The sequence below is a fragment of the Pelodiscus sinensis genome, chromosome 11 (genome assembly GCF_049634645.1).
Source record: "Pelodiscus sinensis isolate JC-2024 chromosome 11, ASM4963464v1, whole genome shotgun sequence".
NCBI classification, from domain to species: Eukaryota; Metazoa; Chordata; order Testudines; family Trionychidae; genus Pelodiscus; species Pelodiscus sinensis.
The window spans coordinates 45,943,980-45,964,596 of NC_134721.1; the positions used below are offsets into that span (position 1 = coordinate 45,943,980).

General features: G+C 55.4%; 2 protein-coding genes across 5 annotated transcripts in view; both read right to left on the reverse strand.

Moving 5' to 3' along the window:
- Nucleotides 1-3,311, reverse strand: part of FANCD2 (FA complementation group D2) — a 95,597-nt gene extending 92,286 nt beyond the window's left edge. For both annotated transcript variants that reach the window (XM_075939570.1, XM_075939568.1), the window contains exon 1: nt 2,986-3,311. The gene's annotated coding sequence lies outside the window, so the exon portion shown is untranslated. The remainder of the gene's footprint in view (nt 1-2,985) is intronic.
- A 6,585-nt stretch (nt 3,312-9,896) lies between these two features.
- Nucleotides 9,897-20,617, reverse strand: part of BSN (bassoon presynaptic cytomatrix protein) — a 175,019-nt gene continuing 164,298 nt past the window's right edge. For 2 of the 3 annotated variants that reach the window (XR_012906554.1, XR_012906555.1), the window contains 3 exons: nt 16,402-16,456; nt 16,065-16,141; nt 9,897-13,889 (listed from right to left, as the gene is read on the reverse strand). Coding sequence is in view for 1 of the 3 variants with exons in the window: in XM_075939578.1 (XP_075795693.1) it covers nt 16,416-16,456 (41 nt within the window). In the remaining 2 variants the exon portion in view is untranslated. The remainder of the gene's footprint in view (nt 13,890-16,064; nt 16,142-16,401; nt 16,457-20,617) is intronic. The other variant, XM_075939578.1, reaches the window with a different exon arrangement.

The following is a 20,617-nucleotide window of genomic DNA, read 5'->3' on the forward strand; positions in this document are numbered from 1 at the left end:
GGGTTATGGTCATTGGTGCTGTTCTCACACATAGCTGTTTGTGTAGACTTCATGGGACACCACTATGACAGTGTGTCTAACTACACTGCTCTGCCGACAGAGGGATGTAGATTAGACACGTCGAAAGTGCCAATGAGTCCGGGATTTAAATATCCCAGGCTTCATTTGCATGCTCACGTTCGGGCGCTGTGCCAATCACGTGCCCTTTCGAAAGTGAAAGTAAAGTCTAGCCGCGGCTCTGCCAACAGCGGGGAGCTTTTTCGGCAGATCCTGTAGCTCCCCGCTGTCGGCAGAGCCGGAACTAGACAGTTCTCATACTTCACCTGATGGTGGTACAAGAATCTATCCAATTTCAGTGCTAAGTAAGGAAACTAAATTAGTAATCACTGTACAGTCACTATGTTCGGCACTGGGCATGTGTTTCCTATTCTCATTAGTCAAATGCTTAGGAAAGCAAACCCACACTGTTGCACTGCAGTGGCAGCAAGTTAAATCCTCTCCAGCTCTCTCCTAAAAGACTGTGGGTGAAACCACGAGGCCCTTGCAGGATTTTCACTCCGTAGGTAAATGGATCCTTGTCTTGAGCAAGGACCTTGGGATCTGACTTCATTCCCACATTGTATTGTGGCCACTACACATGGCCAGGAGTGGACCATCTCCACCCTCTTGTTCTACTGAATTCTTCAGCCAGGAAATGGGGAGATGCTCGGGGGGAGGAAAGAGACAGTGGCTCCTTGGTCACGGGGCACAAGGGCGCCACGTGCACCAGTTACGTCCCAGCAGCCCCCGGCTAAGGAGGCGGTGGGGGGAGGAACCGATGACACGACTCATGGACAAACCTGGCTGTCAGTTCCTGCATCACTGTGTGCCCCCACCCTGCGTGCTGCCTCTGGGGCAGTGGCAGACGGGGGAAAGGGGCACTGAGGGGCCCAGGATGCCACAAGGTGGGCTCTGTCCAGGACTTGCCAGGGAGAAACTCACTGGCGAAGGTAGCACGTTCCTAGGAAACTACAACTCCCAGGAAGCATCCGGCGCAGCACCGCCACTTCCTCTTGCACCCACTTCCATTTCCACCTTGCTTACCAAATGGCACTTTACCCAAAGCCTCCCACACCCAATCAGGAAGCACTGCACCCCGCACTGGTCGCCGTGTCCCTCTCACGTGATGCTGACCCCACCGTGGCTGCTGGAGATGTAGTTGCCCCGGCCTCCATCTCCCACAGGCCACTGCGTCTCACTCGGTCCTCCCTCCCACCCCAATGCCTGCTTGGCTGGAGCCCGGCAGGAGTGCTCGGCCACGGCACACCTCTGGGGGTGCAGCCGTGGCTGGGCAGGGGCGGCCTGGGGGAGCGGGTGTTGCCCGCGGGGCTGAAGCGCAGCCTGGGTCCCACTCGGGACCAGGAGGGGGTGGGGGCAGGTGCCAGATCCCGGAAAGGGAGGGGCGAGTGCTTGGGGCGGTGCTGAGGCAGGGATGTTCAATGTCGGTTCATGGAGCAGTTGATGGACTCGTGAATTCTCACCGGCTATTCAACGATTCCACAGTCCCGGGGTGGGACCGGTGTGACATCACAAACAGCTGCTGTCACAATTGGCTCCCCATAGCAGTTTCTGACACACAAGCTTGCCAGTCAGATTTGGCTTCTAACAGTTTTAGCTGCGCAGTTCTGCAAGCTCGGAGGGGAAGCCGATTCTGATAGCTGGATGTTCTCCACCTTACATTTGGCTGGCTGGACCACCCTATCTCTGGATCAGAGGGTTTCATCCTGGCCCCCATACCCACCCTCAACTCCAGGTCCAGGGCAGGGTTTCCTCTAAGACTTTCCATCCAGAAGTGGAGTGGGCCAGGACTTCTGCCCCAGGGCTGGAGCTGCAGCCAGACCCATGTGGCGGCTGCCCCGCTGTTCCCAGGGCGGGCTGCTTGGTGGGCAGCTGCAGGAGCCGGAGACGCGGTACAGCTGCTCCTGGGCCGGGGCCCCCTGCAACCCTGTTCCCCCCTCCCCCTTTGCTCTTCCTCCCTCACTGCCCTCTGAGCCCCCTGCCAGCTCCCCCACATGTTGCTGTTCCACCCCTGGGCTCCCACTCCCTGCAAATGCTGGGGGCTGACAGTAGCTCCCCTCTGCCAAAGGCCTGGGGGGAGAAACCTGGGACAGACCTTGCCCTGCACACAGCCTGCCCCAGGAGTAGCACTCCCTGGGGGGGGGGGGGGGGGGCCAAGTCTCACCTTCTACTCACAAGACGGTGGGGCGCTGTCTGGGACAAGGCTCTGAGTCCTAGCAAGGTTGGTGGGAACCACTCTGGCGTCTCTACATGGGAGAGACTCTCTGGGTATGTCTACACTAGCCCCTATTTCGGAATAGGGAGGCTAATGTAGGCATTGAAATTGTAAATGAAGCCTGAGGGGGTGGAGGGAAAGGGGAGTGCAGGGGGGGCGGGGTGAGAACGGACGGGGGGGGGGTCGGGGGTTGCAGGGTGGGCGGGGGAGGGGGTGGAACGGACTGGGGGGGGGTCGGGGGTTGCAGGGTGGGCGGGGGAGGGGTTGGAACGGACTGGGGGGGGTCGGGGGTTGCAGGGCGGGCGGGGGAGGGGTTGGAACGGACTGGGGGGGGGTCGGGGGTTGCAGGGTGGGTGGGGAAGGGGGTGGAACGGACTGGGGGGGTCGGGGGTTGCAGGGTGGGCGGGGGAGGGGTTGGAACGGACTGGGGGGGTCGGGGGTTGCAGGGTGGGCGGGGGAGGGGTTGGAACGGACTGGGGGGGTCGGGGGTTGCAGGGTGGGCGGGGGAGGGGTTGGAGCGGACTGGGGGGGTCGGGGGGGGTGCGGGGGTGGAACGGACTGGGGGGAACAGGAGTGCAGGTTGGGCTGAGGCCCTCAGGCAGGGAGGGGGCTGGGGGTCCCCAAGGCTGGGGGGAGGTCGGTGCGAGGGGAGGGGCTGGCTCTGGGTGCTCCCTCCGCGGGGCCGAGGTGGGTCGTGCCGGTGACAAACTTACCGGAGCAGGTAGCACCTTGGAAACTACAACTCCCAGGATACATCGCGGAACCAGAACACTCCCCTGGCGAGCCAGGTGGGCGTCCCGTCAGTGATGTCACTTCCTCTTTCAGCTACTTCCGTTTTCTCCGCTCTGCTGGCGCTACGAACGGAAGCTTTGGCCAAAGCCTTCCGCGCCAAATCAGGACACGCCGGCCACGCGTTGGCTGCTGGGAGAGCAGGCACCGGAAACTGCCCTTCCACGTGCCGCTGGCTCTGCACGCGCTGGTGGGGGAGGCTGCCCGTGCACACTACATCTCCCACAAGTCACAGCGGCTCGTTCCCGCCGCTCTGCCGAGAGCCGGGTGTCGTGGGGGAGAGAAGGGCTCCCGGCAGCTTGGGGGTGGGGTTCCGGCCGACCCATCTGTGTTGAACCATGGGCAGGATATTTGGGGGGGGGGTGTCACTGAGGCCTGAGCTGTGGTTTTCCGGGGGTGGGATGAGGAGTTAGGGGGCTGGATCTAGGTGACAGGGGAGGGTGTGGGCGCCTGGCATGGAGGGAGCAGGGCTGGAAGTGGTTTCACAGGAGGAAACTGAGGCACAGATGCGAGCTATGGAAAGCAAAATGGGTGAAGTGAGGAGGCAGTTAAGATGCCCCACTCTAACCTACCGTCCCCAGTACTGGGATGGGTCTGGACCTTCAGGCCCAGCCCTTGGGCAAGGTGAGCAAGGAGGTTGCCTTGGGCCCTGTGCTACCCAGCTTATTGCCCCGCCAACCCAGCTGGGAGCCTCATGCCCATGCAGCTCAACGTGCTGCCTGAAGCCCCACACTCCTCAGCCAGGCGTGAGCGTGGTCTGTATCATCCCTGATGTCTAGCTAACCTGCTCTTAAATATCTCCAGTGATGGAGATTTCACAACCTCCCTAGGCAATGTATTCCAATGTTTAACCCCCCCCCCCCCCCCCCCGACAGCAAGTTTTTCCTAATGTCCAGCCTAAACCTCCCTTGCTGCAGTTTAAGTCCATTGCTTCTTGCCCTATCCTCAGAGGCCAAGAACATTTTTTCTCCCGCCTTGTAACACCCTTTTAGCTACCTGAAAACTGCTATCCCCTCTCAGTCTTTTTTTTTCCAAACTAAACAAGCCTTCCTAGGCAGTCACTTCCTGTTTTGTATGGGTGCATCCAGACTGGCAAGATTTTGCGCAAAAACTTGCTGCCCGTCTACACTGGTCATGAGAATTTGCGCAAGATCACTGACGTTCTAATGTAAGAAATCAGTGCTTCTTGGGCAAATAATTTGACGCTCCCGCTCACGGATAAGCCCCCTTGCGCATGAATACTTGCGCAAGAGGGCCAGTGTAGACAGGCACCTTAATTTCTTGCGCAAGAAAGCCCGATGGCTAAAATGGCCATCGGCGCTATCTTGCGCAAAAGCGCGTCTATACTGGGCACGGATGCTTTTGTGCAAAAGCAAATCTTTTGTGTAAAGGCACTTGCCAATATAGATGCTCTCTTGCACAAATACTTTTAACGGAAAAACTTTTCAGTTAAAAGTATTTGCGCGAAATCATGCCAGTGTAGACGCAGCCTGTACGTTTAATGGATTGTTCCTCCTTAAGTGGAGTACTTTGCATTTGTCCGTATTAAACTTTTTCATATTTACCTCAGGCCATTTCTCCAGTTTGTCCAGATTATTTTGAATTATGACTCTATCCTACATACATATCTTGTTTGCTTGTATTCATCCTTTTGTCATTTGACCTAGTTTTCACTTTTCATATGACTCCTTTTTGGTTTGTAGATCATGCAAGATTTCCTGGTTAAGCCAAGGCGGTCTTTGCCATACTTTCTATCTTTCCTATGCAATGGAATAGTTTACTTTTGGGCCCTTAATAATGTCCCTTTGAAAGACTGCTAACTCTCTTCAGTTGTTTTTCCTCTTAGTCTTGTTTCCCATGGGACCTTACCTACCAGTTCTTTGAGTTTACTCAAATTTGCCTTCCTGAAATCCATTGTCTCTATTTTGCTGTTCTCCCTTCTACCATTCCATAGAATCATGAACTCTATATGGTTGTGTCTAGACTGGCAAGTTTTTCCGCAAAAGCAATTGCTTTTGCGGAAAAACTTGCCAGCTGTCTACAGTGGCTGCTTGAATTTCTGCAAGCACACTGACTTCCTACTGTCTGAAATCAGTGCTTCTTGCGGAAATACTATGCTGCTCCCGTTCGGGCAAAAGTCCCTTTTGCGCAAAAGTTTTGCGCAAAAGGGCCAGTGTAGACAGCTCAGATTTGTTTTGCGCAAAAAAGCCCCAATCGCGAAAATGGCGATCGGGGTTTTTTTGCGGAAAAGTGCGTCTAGATTGGCACGGACGCTTTTCCGCAAAAGCACTTTTTGTGGAAGAGCGTCCATGCCAATCTAGACGCTCTTTTCCGCAAATGCTTTTAACGGAAAACTTTTCCGTTAAAAGCATTTGCGGAAAATCATGCCAGTGTAGACATAGCCTATGATTTCATGATTACAGGCAGTCCCCGGGTTATGTCAGTCCGACTTAAGTCGGACCCCTAATTACGAACGGGGGAGGGGCGCAGCTAGTGCGGGGTGCCTCCCCCACTGTCGCCGCCTCTGGCGGCACGGGGGCCGCTTCCCCCCAGCAGACCAGGGAGACGCGGAGCAGCTTTTCTCGCCGCAGAGGACGCGGGCGGCGGGACCACCGAGACGCACCACAGTCCCGCCGCCTTCGTCCTCCGCGGCGAAAAAAGCCGCTCCATGTCTCCCTGGTCTGCTGGGGGGGGGGCGCAGCTAGTGCGCCCCCCCCCCCCCAGCAGACCAGGCTTTTCTCACCGACGCCTGGGGTAGAGCAGCTGGGGGGGCTGCTGAGTTGGTCCCCCAGCGCCGAGGTGCAGCACTACTGGACCAACCCAGCAGCACCCCAGCTGCTCTGCCCCAGGCATCCCCAAGTCAGCCGCTGCTGAAAGTGACCAGCGGCTGACTACAGGAAGCCCAAGGCAGAGCTGCTCTGTCCTGGGTTTCCTGGAATCAGCCGCTGATCGGTTTCAGCAGCGGCTGACTTGGGGACGCCTGAGGTAGAGCAGGTGGGGTGCTGCCGGGTTGGTCCCTGCAGCGCCGAGGTGCGGCGCTGCGGGGACCTACCCGGCAGCGCCGCAGCTGCTCTGTCCCAGACGTCCAGATTCAGCCGCTGTTGAAACTGATCAGCAGCTCATTCCAGGAAGCTCGGGGCAGAGCAGCTCTGCCTTGGGTTTCCTGTAGTCAGCCGCTGGTTAGTTTCAGCAGCGGCTGACTTGGGGACGCCTGGGGCAGAGCAGCTGGGGTGCTGCCGGGTTGGTCCAGTAGCGCCGAGGAGCGGCGCTGCGGGATCAACCCAGCAGCACCCCAGCTGCTCTGCCCCAGGCGTCCCCAAAAGCAGTTGGGGGGCTGCTGCGTTGGTCCTGCCGCGCCAAGGGTCGGCACTACCAGACCAACCCAGCAGCACTCCAGCTGCTCTGCCCCAGGCGTGTCCGATTCAGCCGCTGCTGGTCAGTTTCAACAGCAGCTGAATCTGGATGCCAGTTCCAACTTACATACAAATTCAACTTAAGAACAAACCTACGGTCCCTATCTTGTACGTAACCCAGGGACTGCCTGTACTTTCACTCAAGTTGCCTTCCACTTTCAAATTCTCAACTAGTTTCTCCCTATTAAAATCAAATCTAGAATAGCCTCCCCCTAGTAGCTTTCTCAGCCTTCTGAAATAAAAAATTGTCTCCAATGCAGTCCAAGAACTTATTGAATAGTCTGTGCCCTACTGGGTTAGTTTCCCAACATATGTCTGGATAGTTGAAGTCCCTCATCACCACCAAATCCTGCGCTTTGGATGATTTTGTGAGTTTAAAAAAAGTCTCATCCACCTCTTCTCCCTGGGTATGTGGTTTGTAGTAGACCCCTAGTGTGACATCACCCTTTTTTTAACCACTTTTAACCTAACCCAGAGACTCTCAACATGTCTGTCCCCTAAGTCCATCTCCACCTCAGTCCAAGTGTATACATCTATAATATATAAAGGAGAATGTTTGTATGTTTGTGTGCTAATAACTTTGACACTGTAAGAGCTACCGCAACCAAACTTCGCATGGGATAACCTTTCCTCCAGATGGTTTTAAGGTTCTGTGGGAGGGAAGAGATGAGAGACCAACGTCTCTACCTGGGGCTGCACGGAGCTTGGCAGTGCAGGGAGAAGCGGCTTCCCTGGGGAAGCAGTGGGGACTCGCTCACTAAGGCCAGCGGAGGGATAACCTCTCATCCAGGAGAAGGTTTTAAGGTCCTGTGGGAGGGAAAAGATGAGAGACCGATGCCTCTACCTAGGGCTGCACGGAGCTTGGCAGTGCGGGGAGAAGCGGCTTCCTGGGGGAAGTGGCGGGGACAGTCACTAAGGCTGGCGGAGGGACAAGGAAGCGGAGGGCAGGCTTGGGCACCAGCGGCAGGCATGCGGCTCCCTTTCCCCTTATGTTCTAAGCAATGCCAGGTGACTCCAGCTAGTTTTTAATATATAAGGCAACACCTCCTCCCTTCCCCCCTCCTTCCTTCCTAAGCTGACCCTTCTATACCAATATTCCAATTGTGTGTATTATCCCACCAGGGCTCTGTGATACCATGTCATAGTTGTGTTCATTTATTAGCACTTCAAGTTCTTCCTGCTTATTCCCCGTACTTCTTGCATTTGTATACAGGCATGTAAGATACTGATTTGATTTTGTCTCCCAGTTCTGCCTTGTCCCTCCTTTTTCTTGCTATTATAGCCTATGCTTCCTCCTATTTCTGACCCATCTCCCAGGTCTACATGTTTACCACTTACCCATGGCTACAGCAGAGGAAAGGAGCCAATGTCAAGCTGCTGAGCTGGAGTATTGTCCTGCAGGATTACAACATGGAGCTGATCTATGTGTACAGCAGTGCAGTGTTCTAGCTCAGGGCTACTCAACACGCAGGCCGCATGCAGCCCATGGCCCATTTGTTTGCAGCCCACGGTGCAGTTTGGGTTGACGTGTTTTAGTAATTAAATTCCTGGACTGTTGTGAAGCCAAAACAAAAAAGTAATCAATAAAATGGCCTTCTGCTCCTATGTGTTTTAGTAGTTAAATTCCTGGACTGTCATTGCTCATTAAAAGTGCTGTCACATGGGTGGAAATTGGGTAAATATTGCATTTTATTAATATCAGCAGAACTGACTTAAATGGGGCCTGTGTGTTGTGTAGTCTTGCCTTTGTATTCATGCCCGTCAGTGTGAAAGGAGCTATTTGCATATATATTTGCATGTCTATGCAACCACACTTAAGTTGCAGCCCTCAGCATGTGCTGTGAGTATCATTGTGGCCCCCGGAGCTTCCAAAGTTCAGTAGCCCTGTTCTAGCTGATGCTTTATTGCAGAGAGAAGCCTGAACTTCACCAGGTCACAGACCAGGTACCCTTCTCAGTTCAGTCTCAAAAGGGAGGAAGATGTGACGAAGTGGGAGGGTTGTTTCTTAATGTTTTGCATGAATAGTGTGTGTGCCTCAGTTTCCTCTGTTTTACACAAATACCTAGGTGGCAGGACAAGGGGTGTGATTTTTTGCTGAGCCTAGTGGGAAGGTGAGACTGGTTGCCATTAGTTGCCAGCAGACAGATAGTGGCTAAACACTTTGTAACCTGGCAACTGATGGCAGGAGCCACTGGCTGAGACAACTGGAACCAGGAGTGAGGTAGAGACCAACTGACCTTTTTGCCTGGGAAAAGAGACAAAGGGCATTTAAAGGGCAATGGGTGAGTCTAAAGCTGGATTGTGAGAGGTTAGTCAGTTTCCCGGTTTGGGAATCAGTGGACGACCCCAGGGCTTTGGATTCCTCAAGCTAGATTTTGCTGCAACTTCTTTCTTTGTGTGCTAACAAGATCTGCTCTCAGCTGTTTTCCTTGAACAATAAACACCTTGGCTATGTCTACACTGGCAGCTTCTTGCGCAAGAACAGCCATTCTTGCGCAAAAACTTGCCTGCTATCTACACTGCACACGTGTTTTTGCGCAAGTGAATTTACAATATAGAGTTGTAAAGCAGGGCTTCTTCCAGAAGAGTTATTCCTCTCCCGATGGGGAATAAGCCCTCTTGTGCAAGAGCTCTTCCAGAAGAGGGCAGTGTAGACAGGCAACATGAATTTCTTGTGCAAGAAGCTCCTATGGTTAAAATGGCCATCAGAGCTTTCTTGCGCAAGAGTGTCTACACTGCCATGGATGCTCTTGCACAAAAGCACATGCCAGTGTAGACGTGCTCTTGTGGAAGACGTTTTGCACAAGAACTCTTCCGCAAAATAGTTCTTTCACAAGAAGCTGCCAGTGTAGACGTAGCTCTTTATTTCACGGAGTGTCATGCCTGATTGGGGATTGGAGTAAAGGGCCCCTGGGGCCGTGTGTGTCTTCTCCAGGTAGCCTACCAAGGGGACTCACTGAATGGTTGAACATTCCAAGATCAGACCCCAGAGGCTTTTTGCCATGGTGAAAGTGGCTGAGGGGAGATACTGCACTAGAGTCCTGCCTGCCTTCATGCAGAGCAGTTCCAAAACCTGGGACCTCTGGCAGCCAGCTCCTCCTGCCAGGCAGCCAGCCCCTTAGCTGAGAAGTCCCTGTGCCTCTGACTGCAGCTTGGCTTCAGCAGTGCAGGGCTACAGGCACCTTTGCTCCCCATCTGCCCACAGTGAGCACAGTTGTGCTAGGAGGCAAAGCCACTGTCCCCCCCTCCCAAATCAGCTGAACCCAGACTTGCTCTCTGGGGACTCAGTGCTGCTGGCCATGCCCTTTCGGCTCAATTCAGCTGCTAATTGCTAGGGCCTGTCACCTGCTGGGTTGCCCGGCTCTCCTCAGCACGGCTTCACTGTGCAGTCTTGCTCGGTACAGATCCAGTCATGGCACCCATTTCTATCAAGTCCTTTTATTCTGTTCCCACAGAAATGCCTTAGAGGGCAAGGTCTGGGAGGGAGTCACAACACGGAGGCGGCACAGGGGAACACACGGTCTCACAGAGCACAGCAGGACTACACACCATTCACAAGGTCATTGCACTGACAACTGGCAATTTGGGCTTTGTTTGAGCTTTCTGCAGTGCCCCTCCCCCTCCACAAACCAATGCACAAGAAAGCCTCCGAGGACGAGTGTGGGGAGGGGCCGGCCCAGCAAGCCCACCACAGTGAGTGGCCAATGTGCTGGGCGGGGAGCGGCGCTCCATGGCCTCACTGGCATTTGTTCTCAGTACCGCACTTACAACTATTTACATGCCAGGAATGATGGGAGCTGAGCAAACCTGCAGAGGGCAGGTGTCTGCAGACTATGCACTTGTCATTGGGGACACACCCTGGCTGGCCCTGGAGCACTGCTGCTGGAACGTCCTGATGCCTGGCACAAAGGCAGCCACAACAGCTCCCTTTGAAGGCACCAAGGCCTAGGAGCCCAGGAGCAAAGCTCTTGTGGCCAGGGCTAGCTCACTCTTCTCCCCAAACCAGTATGCGAGCAAGGGCCTGGCAGCCAAGGGGCCAGGCAATGTTACAGTTGGGCGGGATGTTAAGGGAGGCAGGTGTCTCTGATCTGCATCCCCTTTGGTAGGCCACCGCCCAGTTGTGGGCAGTGCCACATTGCCCTGGGGCTGCTGCCCTGCACTCTGCAGCCCAGCCAAGGGCTCTAGGTCCCCTCACTTTGGTAGACTCAAGGGGTCAGGCCCGGGTCAGGGCCTTGGGTTTGCCTCCCATCTAAGCTGCAGTACCTACCCAGGAGGTGGGAGAGGACATGCTCCTGGTGCAGCTGGAGAGGGACTGACTCATCCTCTGGCCACTGATGCTCAAGACACTAGGTCGGCCTTGGCTTGCTGTGCTATGGGGAGATCTAGAGTGAATGCCCTCTATGCTGGGAGCTCAGGTGGTGCAAACCTTCCCACCCAGTGCTTCTGCCACATGCCGGAGCTTCAGGTGGGGAGCCCTACGCAGATCCACAGCAACCTGCCACAGTGACCTGGGGACAAGGCCACAGTGACCTGCACGGAGCCACAGCTATAGCTCCCCCAGCCCTGTGCTGGGCTCCTGCTCCTTCAACATGCATCCAGCTCCTGCAACGCCCTTCCACGTTCTCAACCTCAGACAAAGGTATCAGCTACACCCCCAGGTCCCAGGGAGATCAGTAAGGGGGATCCCCCTTCCTACCATGGCCTCTACTGAATAAGGATCTCATGACTGGGATCTCAGAAGCTGCCTGCCAAGGCTGGGGTTTCTCCCAGCTGCTACACACGTCTCCCAGGCCTGGACCACCATGTGGTGCTCCCCTCTATGAACTGCCTCCTTCCGGGCCACATGGCCCATGGACACAACATTTCTAGCGCCAAGGCAGAGCAGTACATGCTGGGCCCTGTTGTTTCTGTCAGTGGCACCTCTACTATGGGGATGGTGGCTTTATTCTGCCACAGAGAATGCTGGCCTCTGGGCAGGCTGCTGCCATGCACCTAGATTGGGTGGGTTTGAGTGCCCCGGCTGAGAGAATGGGAGCCCCAAACACTATGGAGCGCAAGCTCCTTGAGCAGAGGCAGCAGGGTGTCGGCTGGCCTGATCACTCACCACCCTGCCACAGCCCACTTGCTGCACCCTGCAAAGTGAGTGTTGTGGTGGCAACCTCCACGTCTTGCTCAATCCCCACAGGCTCCCACTGCCCAGGGGGTCTGGCCCTATCTCACTGCAATGTCCTCTCGCCTGAAATGGCTTTTCAAGCTTCATCTAAGCTTGTGTGAACAGAGGGCTAGCATTGGGCCACGCTCAGTTCCCTCCCCAGGGATTCCTGGGCCCATTGTTCCAGGCTCTTCAGTCTCTGGTAGTACTGCACTGGAAGGGCACCACTATGAGCTGACACCAAAAGACCTCTCAGCTGCACAAAGCAGGAGAAATCGGAGGGGTTCTGTGCAGAAATTCTAAAACCAGCTTCCAGAACTGTTCCAGCTGCCCTGCCCAGCTGACTAGTGGCCTCACCTCCCTACCCCTTATCTATTCTGGGATGGGTCAGGGCTGACCAAAGGGCTACCTCAGGGACCCCGGTGATGCTGTGTATTGGACATGGGTAGTCACTGCATGGGAGAGGCAGAGGGCTCGGACACATCAATTGCACAACGTTCTGCTTCACATTGGGGCTGTGCCATCAATAACAAGTGCACAAATCTGCAACTAGCATTCAACATCAAAGATGAACCAGTGAGAAAAAAATCCTCCAGGCAAAGAATCGCAAGCGTTAAACGTAGATGAAAGCGTGCAGTAAAGTAGCAAGCCATGCTCCACTACAGGACAGTCACAGGCCACATGGCTCCCCTTTGGCAAAGTGTCCCTCAAGGGGTCAAACATGCCACTTACTGAAATGTCACACACATGGGTGTTTCCTATACAGAGCTCTAGCCAGTGTCAATAGCACAGTTGCAATTAAATCCTTATACAGAGCATTGAACTTATTAAATATTCACAGGATTTGTTCAACTTTGTATTTCATTGCATAGAACATTAGACAATAGACTCGCTCGTGGTTACCCAAGATGGATGGAAGCTCCTATGGATCACACCAATGAACTGTTGTTTGGAGCATGCTCAGCATGAACGAGAGACTGGCAGGAACCTGACAACACAAACAAATGAAAACCAGAGCATTTGTACACTTGCTGATCTCACTGCAGTGAACCAAGCTTTCCATTTGGTTTTCTTCTGCTCTCTCCGGTTACAGACTGAGGAGCTTCATTCTGGCAGGTTAAACGTTTTGCTGTGAGTGGCTCCTCCAGCCTTCTGAACATGCCCACCGGCAATGGCTTAAGGACTTGAATTGCACAGTAATAAGAAGGAGAATGGCAGAGGCAGTGCTCTCCTGACCTTGTGCTCTTTATAGCCTTCTGGACTCTATTGCTTCTACAGACAGCAGCCTGGGTGCTAACTCAGCACAAAGCAGAAAGAAAAGAAAATCCAGCACAAAGTAAAGTAAATCCAAAAGAAATAAGACCCCCCACTGACCCCCAGGAGTTGATGAGGTATAGACGTAAATCAAAATGGAATGATTAAGGCTGTTCTGGAAATAAAAATAATACCCAGGCCTCCGTAAAACAACATGCGTCGTTACCACTGCCATTTGAATGCTTTAGCATGGCTTCAGGATGGCTTTGGGGTGGCTGAGAGACATGCCTGGCCGGTATGCACTTCAGGAAAAGTCAGCCAGTTTATGCACTGCCTTTCAGATTCCTATGGCCTCGTATCTCAGTAAGGAAACAGTGTTAGGTCCTAATTGAAGTTCTCCCAGTCCCCCAGAAAGGGGTGTGGAACCTTTTCCGTCGCAAAGGTGGTAAGAGTACAGGGACACTGTACATGCAGAAGGGCCAATGGGGAAACTGGAATGTGAAGGAGACTGGAGCCTTCAGTTGCCAGCCTTCGACAAGTACATGTCTCAGAGAGGGAAAAACCTATGAAGACACTAGAGGAATGATTCGGTGAGATTCAACTCTGTGTATAATCTCAAGAAAGGGCCAGGGGTTCCCCACTCAGGCCCCAAGCGCAAGGAGACCACAGAAGGAAGCAGTCCTGGGACAGCTCAGAAGCATCCTCTGAGAGCAGGGCAAAGCCCACCTCCACGAGGCCTGTGTTGTGTCCATGTTCCAATGGACACAATGCCTGAGCACTAGGTGTGTCTTCCTGTGGCTTGCTCCAGATGGGGCCCAGAGCTGAGAAGAGGTCGCTCCCCACGCCCGCATGCAGTGCTGCTTCCAAGGCTCTGAAGGAGCGTGCTATGGGTAAAGGCCAGGTCAGCCCAGTGAGACCCAACATCCTGTCTTCGGCCTTGCAGGTCATGCTGGGCCCTTCAGGCCTTACAATCGATGAAGCAGCCTAGTGGTTTACCTGGTTTCAAAAGCTTAATGAGAGACAGAAAGAGAGAGAAAGATCATTGGCAATGATATGTGCGGCCCTGGCGCAATGGGCCCTGGTCCATGACTGAGCTCCAAGGGTTCCCGCAATGCACATAAAAAGCAATGTTGGCAGGAACTTCTGCCCTTTGATTTCTACCATCTCCAGAGCCGGAAGAGCTCCCCTGGAAATGTCCTGCTGCTTTGGGGCATGTGGAGGCTGCATCCCTGTTTTCACACTGAAAACAGAAGCAGCATGAAAACAGCAGGAGAGAAATGGGACTGGCAGCTGACTCTTAAGCAATGGCGGAGTCACGACGAGGCTTGAGAGAGGCATCTCAGAGCAGCTGGCCTTTCCCAGCACACTCCCCTTGGCCTGGGGTGCCCATACCAATGCCCATGCAGCACTGGCTCATGCTGGCAAAGCAGGGCTGAGAAGCTACCCGCTTTCTTGAGCTTAGCCATGTTCAATGGTCTTTCCCCCAAACCAAAAAGCATGCAGGCCCTGCTGTGACCTCTCGACAACAAGGAAATAGGAGAGAACAGGAAAGGGGCTTTGGGCTGGGCATCTGCTGTGGACGGACCATTGGTCCTCCCTATGCGAGAGGGGCCCAGCCATGCAAACACAGAGCTGCACTAGCACCATGAGGGGCAGCATGATGGGGTCAGCAGCATTCATTTGACCTGCGGGGAGCAGCTATGAACTATGCTGCATCAGGCCAGCTGATAGGGCTGCTTTGCAGATGAAGATGAGCAATCGATGCCCCCTTGACCCGCACTGATCACAGCCATGGGGCTAGGTGTGCCCTGGCACCACATGCCCTGATATTAAATCTGGGCACCGAGCTGTGCATTTCCCTCTCTGCAAATGAGCACTGCAGCCAGGCCAGGCCCGGCCCCTGCAGCTTTCCTGCCACAGCACTTGCACTCGGGTGCCATTGCCAGGCAGGTGCTCAGAAGCCTAGCGACATTCAAGCTGCAAGTGATGCTTCCAGCAGGAGATGTTGCCTCGGTGCATTGTGATTGGCCAGCCACAACATCCGTCAGTCCCGTCCTCCTTGATAAAGGGCTGGCAGATGGGTGCTGAACTGTGGTGGCTCAACTCTGTGGGGGAAGATGGCCGGCCAGCAAGACAGCCTTTCCAGTAGGGCCACACACTGCTGGGGCTCTGTAGCCCAGTGGCTTGCTGGTCATGTGCCCCGGGCAATCCTGTCTCTCATTCCTATGTCTTAGGGTCCGTGCATCCCAGCCTGCCCTGCCAGCCCCTGTGCGGGGTCACTGCTTGTGAGGGGAGCCAGTCTGGCAGAAGCAGCACAGCTCTGGCTCCCCTGCTATCCTGGCAGAGGCTACCAGGCTGCCATGCCCAGCAGATGGGCCGGGGCAGGGTGCGATTCCTAGGGAAGGAAGTGAGGCCCAGCCCCTCCCTCATTTTGTTTTTCTCATTGTGACAGGGACTTCTCAAATGGCTCGTCCACTCCCAGCCATGGGGTACTGTCCTGTACCAGGCACCTTTGCTGCTGCATAACCCCGCACACAGGTCTCACCACGGCCTGTGCCTTCTCACCGCTCAGTCATTTTGCTCTCCAACTCCCTGAGGCGGTTGACATGTGGCTCTGGTACCAGCACCAACCTGCACGCAGCTTTAACAAGGGCACACACTGTGCAGGGACAGCGGGTAGAGACTGACGGGCACTGGCAGTGCTAAGGGAGCAGGGAGCCCAGGGCTCAGCTAGCAGGGGGCTGCAGGGTGAGTGTTTGAGGGGCACTGGCAGAGCTGGGGGACCAAGTTTACTGTCTACCTGACCCTGCCCATAGGCATTTATTTCAGGAACACTACATTTCCACATAATCCAATCTGCAAATAGCCAAAAGCAGCAGTTCGCCTTGTGGCTGTACCCCTAGACTCCCTCATGTCTGTATCCCTAGTAGTGGCTGTAGTTCTCCTTGTGTCTGTACTGACACCCTCATGTCTATACCCCTAGCAGACCTCTTCTTGGCTGTGCCCCCACTAAACCCCTTGGTTCTAGACTCCCAGCAGACTCCCTCATATCCCTACCCCCCAACACAGCCCCTCATATCTCTATACCCCCAACAGACCTGTTTGTGGCCTTGTCCCCAGGAGATCCCCTTATGGTTGGACCCCCCACAGGCCCACTCGCAGCCATGTCCCCAGTGACACTCACTGTTATACCCAGAGTCCAACGCTGCCTGCTGAATTCACTGGTTTCTTCATAGGTTTTTCCCCTGCTTTCCCAGCCTCCTGTTGGGGATGAGGGGGGTTAGGGCAGCTAATGACAGGCACCTCCAGGTGGTGCCACAGGAATAGAAGAGGCTCTGGCTGGCACAGCGATGGCTGCATAAGCTGGGAGGTGCAGTCAGCATATAGCAGCTGAATTACTGGGCAGGAGAAAGGTGGGGAGTGGCAAGGGATGGCATGGCAGGGCAGCCATGGGGTGGCGAGGGGATGGCATGTCAACATGGCCATGGGGCAGAGAGTAGAGGCAGCTGAGTGTAACTCACCTTGTGGCTGTTGCTCACCAGAACGATGTGAATTTCTTGCCAAATGCCGACACCGCTGTGATGGCAAAGAAAAGAGGGGGATGAGACTGGTGCATCAGGTGTGTGGTGTCAGCACTGTCTGGGGCCAGCTCCTGGTAACCCTGCTGCAGCTCTGGGCCTGCTGCATCCTGCCTGTGCTGGCACTAGCTCTAAGCATGCCATAACGGTGGTTCTATGGGGGCAGCCAGGCTGGCTCCTCAATCACCTGATTGTTCCTAAAATAGCAACAGCTACACCAGGGGTGGCCAACCCGTGGCTCGTGAGCTGCATGCGGCTCTTCAAAGGAAAAATTGCGGTTCTCGCACCTGCGGCTTGACTTCCGCACCTGCGGCTGTTCTGCATTCCCCCGCTCTGATCTTTTTTCCTTGTCTGTTCAGGGCGCCGCTTGGGGCAGCGAGATCTGATGCTGCGGCCTATGGAAGCCTGCTTGGGCCACACACAGCTGTTAAAGGGGCAGCATGTTTGTTTGTTTTTCTCAACAACTTCTTTCCCTGAGCTCTTTGTGCTGTATCCACCACTATTTTGGCCACCCCCGAGCCTCATAGTCTAAGTCCCATGAGCCTACCTCACCTCACATTGGTCGGCCACAGGGCTCCTTGCATTATAGCCACAGCCCACAATCCAGCTTCTCCCTAGAGCAGGGTTCTTAGGACAAATCATAGAATCCTAGAACTGGAAGAGACCTCAGAAGGTCATCAAGTCCAGCCCCCTGATTTGGTGACCTCAGCAGCAGCTCTGGCTGGAAGCTGCTTTCACACTTTCCCATAAAATACTTAATTAGCTTTTGAAAACCATTAAATATGTACACGCACATGTCCAAGTCTTGCAATGTATGTGTGGCTAACAGCCCGGCAGTGAGAAGTGCTAGTGACAACCACACAGCAGCCTCACTCAGCCCCTACAAGCTTGAGGGCAGATTAAACCCTGGATGGGGTTTAAAGGGAGGCAGCAGGCTGAAACCACATGGCTGATGTCTGGGGCCCTTTGCTGCACAGCCAGAGCTTGCTGCCCTGCCAATTCAGGGCTGAAGCCCAAAGCCTGAGCCCCACTCACCAGCTGTCGCTTTAGTCAGCGTTGTGCTCCAGCTGTGTCTGGCAGGCAAAAGGCGACAAGGGGCCACCCCCTGCTGGCAGCTCCAGCAACCAACACCCAGATGGTGCATTCAGGAGCACCAGGGAACCAAGTTCCCGGTAAGCTGCATGACTGCAACCTATTAAGTGCCACGCAAGCACCCAGGGAACCTGCCGAACCCAGCCTTGCCATCACTGGGGACAGGCACCCCTCCCCTGGCCTGAACCCACCCTTGCTGTGACCAGGGTACAGGCACCCCTCCCCTGGCCCAAACCCACCCTTGCTGTGACCAGGGTACAGGCACCCCTCCCCTGGCCTGAACCCACCCTTGCTGTGACCAGGGTACAGGCACCCCTCCCCTGGCCCAAACCCACCCTTGCTGCGACCAGGGGACAGGCACCCCTCCCCTGGCCCAAACCCACCCTTGCTGTGACCAGGGGACAGGCACCCCTCCCCTGGCCCAAACCCACCCTTGCTGCGACCAGGGGACAGGCACCCCTCCCCTGGCCCAAACCCACCCTTGCTGTGACCAGGGGACAGGCACCCCTCCCCTGGCCCAAACCCACCCTTGCTGCGACCAGGGGACAGGCACCCCTCCCCTGGCCCGAACCCAGCCTTACTGCAACCAGGGTACAGGCACCCCTCCCCTGGCCCAAACCCACCCTTGCTGTGACCAGGGGACAGGCACCCCTCCCCTGGCCCAAACCCACCCTTGCTGCGACCAGGGGACAGGCACCCCTCCCCTGGCCCGAACCCAGCCTTACTGCAACCAGGGGACAGGCACCCCTCCCCTGGCCCGAACCCACCCTTGCTGCGACCAGGGTACAGGCACCCCTCCCCTGGCCCAAACCCACCCTTGCTGCGACCAGGGGACAGGCACCCCTCCCCTGGCCCGAACCCAGCCTTACTGCAACCAGGGGACAGGCACCCCTCCCCTGGCCCGAACCCACCCTTGCTGCGACCAGGGTACAGGCACCCCTCCCCTGGCCCAAACCCACCCTTGCTGCAACCAGGGGACAGGCACCCCTCCCCTGGCCCAAACCCACCCTTGCTGCGACCAGGGTACAGGCACCCCTCCCCTGGCCCAAACCCACCCTTGCTGCGACCAGGGGACAGGCACCCCTCCCCTGGCCCGAACCCAGCCTTACTGCAACCAGGGGACAGGCACCCCTCCCCTGGCCCAAACCCACCCTTGCTGCGACCAGGGGACAGGCACCCCTCCCCTGGCCCGAACCCAGCCTTACTGCAACCAGGGGACAGGCACCCCTCCCCTGGCCCGAACCCACCCTTGCTGCGACCAGGGTACAGGCACCCCTCCCCTGGCCCAAACCCACCCTTGCTGCGACCAGGGTACAGGCACCCCTCCCCTGGCCCGAATCCAGCCTTACTGCAACCAGGGGACAGGCACCCCTCCCCTGGCCCAAACCCACCCTTGCTGTGACCAGGGTACAGGCACCCCTCCCCTGGCCCAAACCCACCCTTGCTGCGACCAGGGTACAGGCACCCCTCCCCTGGCCCAAACCCACCCTTGCTGTGACCAGGGGACAGGCACCCCTCCCCTGGCCCAAACCCACCCTTGCTGCGACCAGGGGACAGGCACCCCTCCCCTGGCCCGAATCCAGCCTTACTGCAACCAGGGGACAGGCACCCCTCCCCTTAAAGTCCTGGTCCAGCCCTGCCATGACCAGGGGAAAGGTGCCCTTCCCCTGGCTCCAACCCAGCCCCCGAGCTGTTGCAGTGGGGAGAGGCATCTCTCCCCCAAAGCCCAGGAGCTAGGGGGGGAGTCCTCTCTCCTTGCGATAGCCCCTGGGCAGCCTGCATCCCAAACCCCTCATCTCTGACACTGTACACCCCTCACCTCAATCCTCTGCCCCAGCCCTGAGCCCTCTTCCCCGTCCCCACCACAGAGCCCACACTCCCAGCTGCAGCCTGCATCCCCTCTCATTCCTCTTCCTCAGCACTCACCCCCCCCCCCCCACACACACACTCCAAGCCCTTTGGCCCCACCCCGGCCACATGAATTTTGTTATGTACACTGATATAGAGGTGAGATGTCACATATCCCCTCCATATTGGAGCACCACACATACATTGGAAACATTAGAGAGCATGCTGGGAGGGGAAGGGGCCCTCACACTGCTCTGCCCCACACTGTATAACAACTGCAAGGTTGGCTGTGGCCACAAGAAAAGCTGCCCTACAGCTTCATTTATAGTGACTGTTCTGCATATTAGTTATATAGAGAGGCCTGCTCTGAAGGTCAGAAACAGCTGTTTTGTGGCTCTGGGAGAGAGGGGAAAGAGTGAGGGTGCAGAGTACTAAGGGGAGGGGGTGGGAAAGAGGCAGGGTGGGAGGAAAGGCTTGGGGGAGGGGTGGAGTGGGGGTGGGAAAGGGGAATGAAAAAGTAGGGTGGGTGTTTGGAGGAAGGGGTGGAGTGGGGGTGGGACAAAGGTGGCTGGATAGAATGCTGACTCTGGATAAGGAGCATCTGGGTGGAATTAAAATAACTGTTAGCCATGGGTGTTTGTAATGGGAAGGAGACTAATTGTTATTGTTGTTATATCTAATGGACAGTATAGAAACTGCTTCATAATTGCTTGTATTCGAAGATCTGCCTTTTGGGCAGGTCTACACTGTAGGGCTAAAGCCAAAATAAGCTACACAACTTGAGCTACATCAATTGCATAGCATACGTCAAAATAGCTTATTTCGACTTTCGGCACTGTCTACACAGCAGGAAGTCCGAGGAAGAGTACTCGTCTTTCGACTTCCCTCACTCCTCATAAAATAAGGGTTACAGGAGTCGGAGTGAGCAGTCCTCCAGCTCAACATTATTTTGACATTATGTTGCAATAACTGCTTGTAGTGTAGATGAATAGCATTAGTTATTCCGAAATAACACTGCTGTGCAGACATAGACTAACCGGGTTCAAGAAAGAACTAGATACATTCATGAAGGTTAGTTCCATCAATACTTATTAGCCAAAATGAATAGGAAAGGTGTTTCTAGCCTCTTTTTGTCAGGGGCTGGAAACAGATGACAGGAGAGGGCTCACTTGATGGTTACCTGTTCCTGTTCACTCTCTCTGGTATTGGCTACTGTTGG